Genomic DNA, 9,004 nt, shown 5'->3' with positions numbered 1-9,004 from the left:
ATAAATTGTTTCTTGAGAATTCCCGAGATCTTTTCGGGCCCTAAACCGAAATCCATGGAGAGTGTTGTTTGCACTTATATTGGTTGAAATGAAAGGAAGCAATTTGGTAAGAGTCGCACTCGCTCATCAAAAGAGAGGTGTTCACCATAGTTAAACCAGCTCCTCATAAGTATCATCAGTAGAGAAGAGAATTGATTTTTCATTCGAAAACGTAATAAGATGATGTAGTGAGAAAGTGAGGTTTGTAGCTCATTGGTTTCAGCAGAGATCCGGCGTCGTTTACGATGTAGCATACATTCTCCGCATGAGTGTAATTATGTTTCGATACTGAATTCGCAGTACATATCCAAGCGATTGATGTATGTAGTGGCTACATACTCACATGGATCATTAAGTTCAGATATATACACTGAAGTAATGGAAAGGGCTTAGTATTCTGAATCCAATGACAAATCACAACATGTTTGTATGAAGCTTTAGAAGTCATTGTATGACTCCGAAGAGGTCAGAGAGTTGTGTGGTACAGCCGACTAAGTGAGTTACTCCTTAATAAGGATTACCCTAATTCTAATAACTAAAAGTGTGACCCGCGCATTTGCGCTGCTAGATTACCGACATATTATAGTTTATTTATTTTACTTTTCCATTAAATTTATAGCATTAAAATGGTTTTGGGTGATTGCATAGATACTTTAATAATAGAATACCTTGTACGCATATTGCAACATGAAAAGGAGTTATGCTAGTAATTTTTTCACGGTGAATTTGAATATATATTAGTTGCAAAATTATAATTTACTAAATAAATATGTATTATAATTATTTCTAAGAATGTTGGTGTGAAACAAAGATAGATCAAAGACCCGTACGCAGCCATGAAAAAATGCAACTTTCTTACAATTTTACATATTTTTTTTCTTCCACTCTTATCCCTTAGAGCCAATTAGAATCCTTACTAAGAATTAAAATAGAATTATCTTCCTCCATCGGTCTCATCTTGAGCGACAATTTTCTTGCACTCTCACATCATTTGATTTTTATTATTGTGATTGTCAATTCCACTTTTCCATGAAGATTTTTATTCCTATTCATGCTTGCAGATTTACTTGCTCTTTCGGATCAATTTTGTATTTTTTCAGTGAAATATATCTTCAGTACATTTATCTTTTACTGCTTCATCCTTTTTTACGGTAGCGGTGAAACTCGTTTACTTCAGTCATATAGTTAATACATTTTCTCATAAACATATCAAAGAGATATGTCGTTCTTCTTACCCAATGCCATCGTATGTCATGTACTTGATTCTTGTAAGTAAGTATCAAATCTGGGGTCTAATCTAACACTTCTATACCAATTTAAGTGTGTGAACTTCGTAACAGATCGACGGTGTGGGTATGCACATAAAGTGTCGTCTCCGCTCCATTTCCTTAACCATGTTACTTAATGCCTTATCACTATGCGTGCTTAAAAATTTAAGCAACATTGGATTATTAGGAGATCAGTGGTATCCCAGCCCACCAAAGTTCATGTGTTACAGTTGACATCGGTGCTCGCATTTCTCTGGATTCAGTTCAATCCTTCGGTGATGTGCATTCGCTGAGCGGAGACTTTCCTGTCGAATGCGATGGCATCTATGGTGACTTCGCCGTTCTCAAGATGATGTGCCTGCTCAGTCACACGGAGGTGCTCATATGGGTAGGATATGCGTGGGTGCGCTCTTAGAGGTGAGTGTATGTTCCTATGTATGACCATCTACATCTATACTTTGTTAAAAAAGCAACATATGCATGTTTATACTTCCGACATCAGGTTTGTTTTGTTATTAAATGTCGCGTCACTATATATTCCATGCCATCCAATCTAAATTATGCTATCAAATTTATTTAATATGTTATTCCACATTCATGTGACTACTCATTTCTACATAGGATTATTTAAAAAATTAGTAACTTACAGATTTCACATGCAGGAAAATCAAACTTCCTGTTTTCTCTTAATTCTTAATTAATGTTTCATATTTTACTCAAACTTCGCGTTTTATATACTTCACAATTTTTTTGCGGATGTTATATTTATCAGGTTGAGTATGAGTAAATACGAAATTTCAATTTTTGTGTAGAAAATACAGTTTTTCTCTGAGGGGGTGTAGAAAACAGAGTTGTTTTCTTAATCTACTCATATTTTAAAATTAATTCTGAAATTTAAGTACTTATGTGCTACACGTGAAGGATGTACAAACTGAATTGCTAATGGCATGTATTCATCTGTGCATATTTTCCAATCAGTAAGTAAAGTAATTCGCTCATTTTCTTGTCACATATTGGTTGTCGTTTTTTTTACTCTACTGTGTATATACTATTTGATTTATTTTTTCTTATTGTACCATTTTTTTCAGAAACGTGTGGTATATGCAAATACCACTACTAGAAATCACCATTTTACCTAGCGCCAAAGTCTTTCCCTAGAGTTTATTTGGCTCCTCAAGGGATAGTAAAGCAATGAGCAGTGCACTCTAGGGGAAGATGATTTTTTGACAAAAGTATGTATGGCAATATACTTTCCCTAGGGTTGACCCATTTACATGCCATCAATACTAAGAAACACATGATGGGAGGCCCCACAGTGGCATGTAGCTGGACTCCTTTTGCTTCTTCAGTCGACTTCGCGCCACTTAATTCGATAGCTCGCACTCTCTTTTTCCTTTTCGTGTAGCTGGGCGTACTGCTCAGTGAGCAAAGACGAATAGTGAGCGAGAAAGGGCACGTATATGTACCAAAATTTTGGCCGATTGGATCTTCGCTCAAATCCCTGCGCCAGAAGACAAAATATCCCCCTTTCTCCCAAAGCATCTCCAGTCCAAGATTCAGATGCGCTCATCCCCTGTCCTGCCGTTCCCCACCGCCGTTCGCCGCCAAGCCACCCCGTCATGCCCCCTGCCGGACTGTTGTGTCCCACTGCCGCCCGTCTCCCCACCACCCGCCCTGTTCCCTTCCGCACCTACGCCCCATCGTGTCCCCCGCCCAACCACGGCACTGCCTTTCCTCCGCCTCGCCGTGTCAGCCACTGTATCACCGCAATGTCGTGTGCTCCGTCGCTCGGCCGTGCCCCACGTCGCACTGCGTAGTCGTGCCCCCTCTTCTTCCCCTTCCATACCTTCACTGCTCCAGTGGAACCATGGCTTTGACGGGCTTGCTGACCATGGCCACACAGCCAGGATGACGGCACCGCCCCTGGTGACCTTGCCCCGGCTGGTCGCTGGACGGCCACCGGATCTACCGAATAGGTCTCTCTCACTCTATGGTTTTACTTGTGTGCCAGAACTCGTGCTACCATCAAGAATTTTCCATATTACATATTTTCAATGCCTGCTCACTGTAGAGAAATATGTTTCTTTCACTGTAAATCTAAATATTCAGGAGATCGATAGACTACGTGGGGATAATCATGTGACATTATTTCTGAACTTGTAAGTAGTTATTATTAATTCGAGTACAATTGCATAATCCACCCAGTAGTTATATACATTTTAACCGGTAAAAAAGAGTAGGTTTAGAAATAGATTGACATGAACAACAACAAGAGAAACTTAGTACTGTAAGATTTGTTGAATTTCACATGATTACACGAATGCATGTACGAACACACTTCAAGTAGACTAACCTTCTCTTTGTTAATAAAGTTCCACTTTGAGTCTATATAACAGATAGTAGCATCTTATTAATGCAGACTTGCAGTTAACGGGCTGTGATCTTCATCACCATGTTGTATCAGGAGGTCTGATAAATGGTAATTCTCTACTATCTAGGCATTTCCCCTTTGATCTTATTGCTATGTAAGTATGCAACATTGTGGCTCAGATTCAACAAAATGTAGGAAATTGAACTTTGCATTAAATAATATGTTGTGCAAACTGACCACCATGTTCATCTAGTATCTACATCTATGTTGATGTGGTTTCGGTTTCTAGTTATATACTATGATGACTACATTTTTGGTTTATTTGCACAAAGGAAACCATAAGTTTTTCATTCTTTATCTATCATTGAATTGTCTTATTTATCAGCAGGAACATGTTCTTACCGATGGTCATGGTCTAATGGTTGATGGATACTATCGTCTAATTCAAGCCCTTGCACAGAGAAACATCTTGAGGTGATGTTATGTAGTTTGAGCTTATCAATGCACTCCCTCCGTAAAGAAATAATGATTATGGCGTATGGCGTGGTGACATCATAGACACAACCTTATGACGAATGTTAGCAAATTAAATCAATAGAAAATGAGTACATGACTACATGGTTTGCCCATGTAGTACAGATTGTTTTCCCGCTTGCTCGTCTTCTCTCCTTTTCTCCAAAGCAGGAGAGCATGCTCAACAACACAGAGATCATGTAATACATAGCTCAGCTCATTATGGGGCAGAAAATATATACATAATTTATTTTTTAGGGTACTAAATCATGATTATCAATGTAGTACCCAGCTCAGCCAAGCAATTTCCTCTCTGACCGCTGCTATATAAACCTCCCCGACCCTGAGAGATATTCATCCACCTCCTCTCTCCTCTTCCTTCATCCCCGACCCTGAGCGAGCGAGGAATGGCGGCCAAGCGGAAGGGTGGCAATGGCCGGAAGAAGACCATCCTCCACCCGATCCCCAAGAAGGACGCCCGACGTGTGTGATTTTCCTTGCGCAAGCAGGGCCAGTTCAGCAAGGCCAACATGCTGACCATCCTCTTTGGCGCACAGGTGGCCCCATCGTCTTCTCGCCTGCTTGCAAGGCCTTCTCCTTCGGCCATTCATCCGTCGATGTCGTCGTCAACCGCTTCATGGCGGGGAACAGCGCAGAGCTTCAGGGCGCCACCGCTGACAGCGGGTTGCAGACGCTGCACTGGCAGCACGGGGAGATATGCACAGAGCTGGCGTATAGGTGGAAGCAGAAGAAGCGTGCAGACGAGGTCCTGGCCAAGGTGCGCGCCGGCGGGGACCAGACTGCCGCTGGGCTCGACCACGACATGCACGACATGGGGTATGAGGACATGGCGGCCTTAGTCGCCGCACTCATGCAGGTGAAGGCTGCTGTCTCCGTACGCGCCAACCAGGTTCTCGTGGAGGCCTACCACATTGATATCTGTAGTAAGCTCCTGGTGCCCCCGCCTCCACCGATGTCGGTCCAGCTCTTCGGTGGCACCACCTGTGAGTTTGATGCCTCCAACGCCAGGCTTCACCCCCAGGAGTGGACATGCACCAGATGCTTATGGCGATGCCTCCTCCTCCCGGTTTGGCTGCCGTGGTGGAGATCCAACTGGGGCTAATGGCCACGTCGCCGCCTGAGTTCCCGACAGTGATGGAGATGTAGCTTATGCTCATGAAGATGGCGCCGCTGCAGGAGTTTGTCGCCGGTATGCAGGGGCTCGGGCCGAACGCTAGCTTCCCCTACCAAGGAGAGAAAGGCAAATCCGCACAGAATCAAAATCTATGTTCGCACAAAGTCTAATAGTTTCTTGTCACTGTTATAGTGTTATTATAAATAAATCGTGCCAGGTCGATGTAAGACCCATCTACCTGGGTTCTCCATTATCATAGTATTTATCATATTATTAATTAAATTGTTATATGTAAATGGGGCCCGAGCCATTTTTGTCTGAGTTGCAAGTCCACCATTGACACAAAACTGGGCCCGATCGCTGTTTGTCCTTGTTGCAAGTCCACGCTCGACATACAACTACATGCAGATTGCAATTAGTGGTAGGAGCAGGGTTGTCGGCAAGTTTCATTTCCACATTTATAAAATATTCATGGTATTTTTTCATTTTTATTTTTTATAAAAAGTCATGATCATTTTCCAAAATTATGAAATTTTAGAATAATCATTTTTAGTTCATGTTCCAGTTTAAAAAATAATCATGATATTTTTCCAAATTTGTGGACATTTTTTAATTTCATGAATATAATTTTAAAATTTTCCGTGTTTCCATTCAGTTTGTTTCTTTTTAATATTTTGTTTCTCAATTTTATTTATTATTTTTTTCTTTCAATTGTCACTTTTTTAATTGTTTACATAAAAATATTCATAGTGTATTTTGTAAAAATGTTCACCATGTTTTAAAATGTACATCACATATTTTTTAGAAATGTTGAAAGCATTTCAGAAGATGTCCACCGTGTTTGAACATGTAGTCACCGTCTTATATGGAATTTTTTTGCTTTTTTGAGAACATTTCACGATGTTTTACTAGTTTTTCATCATGTGTTTAAAAAATGGTCACCACATCAGCGACTCGGCGCAGCTTAGCAGTGCATAAAATTGATTTTACTCTCGTCCTGTTTGTGCATGCTTTCACCAACAAGGGGTCTCCACTTTGAACCATAGCTCTCACGGCATAAAATTTTCGCCGGATTTTTCTGTCATGGACGACAAACAAAAATACAATGAGAAAACAGAAAAAAAACAATAAAACTCCGGCGCTTTTTTTTTATGTGCTGATTTCATGTTACATGACATCTAGTTGTGAAAAAAACAAACACCAAAGATTTTGCACATAGATCGTCGTATATAAGTATTGTGAGATTTCATTAAACGCCAGCAGCCAGCGACAGGACAATACATATTTGGCCATTAATTATCGACAATAAAGAAACGACATAAAACTAGATGAGAACAGATTAACAAGCTATCGTCCGGGCTTGAATCTCATCTTCTCAGTATGGGAACAGGAAGCCGGCGTTCGTCTCCAGCCCGGCAGGGATCTCCGGTGACGGAGGCATCACCATAAGTAACTGTTTTACCGCCATCCCCATCTCGTCGTCGAACCCTGGCGGCCGAGGAATCGCCATCTCCATCTCCTCCATATCCATCGCCGTTGCGAACCCCGGCAGCGGAGGCATCTACTAGATATCCATCCGGCAGCTCCATCACCATCTGCTACTGCATATTCATCCCGGAGGCGAACCACTGAGGCGGAGGCAACATCGCCATCACCATGTGCTGCTGCTGCTACTGAACTCAAAAAACTGCCACCGAAGAGCTGTGGTGGCAGCGAATGGGCCACCTCAGCTTTGTGTCTCACATTGACGTGCATAGCCTCGAGGAGAACCTTGGCGCGTTCGGAGACGACGTCCTGCACCTTCATTGGGTGGACCCAAGCCGCTATCTGGTCCCCCGCGTCGTGCTCCTTCGCCATGACCTCCTACTTGCGCTCCGTTCGCTTCTTCACCTCGACCAGCTCGGTGCGCAGCTCATCGAATTCCTGGTGCAACTTCTTATCTTCGCCGGCAGCGCCCTCCTCCCTCACGCCAACCCCCACCCTCCCCGGCAAGGAAGCGTTCCACGACGCAGTTGATGGATTGATGGCCGAAGGAAAAGGCTTTGCCGCCGGGCGAGAAGGTGTGGGCGGCCACCTGGCGCCGTTAAGGACCGCCAGATCGGTGGCCTTGCTGAAGATCCCCATGTGGCCCGTTCTTGGAGAAACTGTTGCTCGGGCGCATCCCGGGTTTTTTGTTGAAAACATAGCAGGGCAGCGGATCATGGCAGCAACCGGAGCAGTAGCAGCCGGGGTCGGATCTGACAGCGGGCGGGGTTCGAGGAGTTTGGTCCGGGACTGAGCAAGCAACCACCGGAGCGGAAGCTGCTCGTCCATTGGGGACCAATGCACAAAGTTGAGAAGGCGGCGCCGCTGAAGCTCCAGGGCATGGAGGCGCGCTCCAGGGCGGCGGCAGTTCGCGGGTGGACTTCCGGCGTGGGGAGGGAGGGGAGGGGGGAAGGGCGGAGCGAGATTATACCGGCGGAGGGGAGCAGAGATATGGCGGAGGCGACGGACGATCTAGAATTCCGGGAGACGAATGGGCAGAGCATTTTCTCCTTTGGTGTCTTGGCTGCCAGTGGGCCCCAAAATGGGAGGCACACATGACACGTTCGTCCCTCAGAGCCCATGCCCCATGGGTGTGCTTTGGACCTCAAAAAACTGGCCAAAAATTTAAACCCTGCATGAGCTGCCAAGCCTCTTTGCTTGCCCTTCGGTGACCTTCCGCATTTCACGCTCGCCTTCATCCCGGTACCTGAGCCGTCATCGGACCTCATGTCCAAAAAATATCAGGAACCCCTCGTCCAGTTATACACTAAAACAAAATTGTATATAAGTAATCGTTTGCACGTGGTTGAATCGATGAGGACGTGACAACAAAATGTCCATGTACATATTGTTTCCCGCGCAAAAGCTAGCGTTCCAAACAATGTGCGTATTCTGGAGATAATTTGTCTTTTTCCCGCGAACACATTTGATACAACACATGAAATTTATATACGCACCTCCAATCACCCTCAAAAAAATATCAGGAACCCCGCGTCGCCTGCCAAGCGAAACGGGAGCGATCTAGATCGCAACGCTGCATTCTCTCGTCCCTCCTACTCATCTCACGGCATGATTAAATTTTTTATCACACACGCTGAATTGTTTTCGAATAAGAAAAATACATTTTTCAATTTGGGGTGCCCATTTCATAAATATGTCACGGACATTTATACATAAAACTTTTTTGAATTTGAAGAGTTTTTCATTTAAAAATGTTATTAACATTTAGTTCTTTCAAATCTATTAAATTCCAGCAACTGTTTTGTAAATACTTATTGAAGAGCACATGCAAGCTCTTGGGTAATCAGATATGTTGGGCATCCTCCTTGACGATCTGGCAGATGGTCGTCTTCTTCCGAACACAACCAACCCCTGATTAGGGGCCACCATTTCTTGCTCGGTGACTGGCATAGAGAAAGAAAGGAAGAATAGAGAAGGTCAATGCAGATGAGTGCGTTACTACATCTCGAGGTAGGGGGTGGGTATATAGCAAGTGATGGGAGAGGAATCACTAAGATGAGCTATCTACATTAAAAATCCTGATTGGCAGTGAGATTTGTTCCACTCTCTGCCGAATTGTGAGGACTAGGCAGAAAAGTGTAACTCGGTAGTTTCAAAAAAAATTTGATGAAAATTACAAGAATTTCTGAAATG

At 43.5% G+C, this 9,004-nt stretch overlaps 2 protein-coding genes across 2 annotated transcripts; one reads left to right on the top strand and one right to left on the bottom strand.

The window, feature by feature from the left end:
- Positions 1-4,598: 4,598 nt before the first annotated feature.
- On the top strand, positions 4,599-5,314 carry LOC109771294 (uncharacterized). Its single transcript, XM_020329984.1, has 2 exons — positions 4,599-4,674; positions 4,749-5,314. Exons 1-2 carry the CDS (start codon positions 4,599-4,601, stop codon positions 5,312-5,314), a joined length of 642 nt encoding a protein of 213 aa, XP_020185573.1.
- Positions 5,315-6,701: 1,387 nt separating this feature from the next.
- On the bottom strand, positions 6,702-7,183 carry LOC141020862 (uncharacterized). The gene is made up of 2 exons (XM_073495815.1): positions 6,953-7,183; positions 6,702-6,887 (listed from the first exon to the last, which is right to left on the bottom strand). The coding sequence occupies exons 1-2, from the start codon at positions 7,181-7,183 to the stop codon at positions 6,702-6,704; spliced, it is 417 nt and encodes a 138-aa protein (XP_073351916.1).
- Positions 7,184-9,004: the final 1,821 nt, after the last annotated feature.

The sequence above is a fragment of the Aegilops tauschii genome, chromosome 3 (assembly GCF_002575655.3).
Source record: "Aegilops tauschii subsp. strangulata cultivar AL8/78 chromosome 3, Aet v6.0, whole genome shotgun sequence".
NCBI classification, from domain to species: domain Eukaryota; kingdom Viridiplantae; phylum Streptophyta; class Magnoliopsida; order Poales; family Poaceae; genus Aegilops; species Aegilops tauschii.
This window is presented reverse-complemented; position numbering and strand designations above follow the sequence as displayed.

Bases quoted from the DNA above. Each gene is read 5' to 3' on its own strand.
- LOC109771294 (XM_020329984.1), top strand. From the start codon at position 4,599: ATGGCGGCCAAGCGGAAGGGTGGCAATGGCCGGAAGAAGACCATCCTC. The intron at 4,675-4,748 runs GTGTGTGATTTT...TTTGGCGCACAG, and splicing joins CCCCAAGAAGGACGCCCGAC to GTGGCCCCATCGTCTTCTCG.
- LOC141020862 (XM_073495815.1), bottom strand. From the start codon at position 7,183: ATGGCGAAGGAGCACGACGCGGGGGACCAGATAGCGGCTTGGGTCCAC. The intron at 6,888-6,952 runs GTTCGCCTCCGG...GATATCTAGTAG, and splicing joins ATGTTGCCTCCGCCTCAGTG to ATGCCTCCGCTGCCGGGGTT.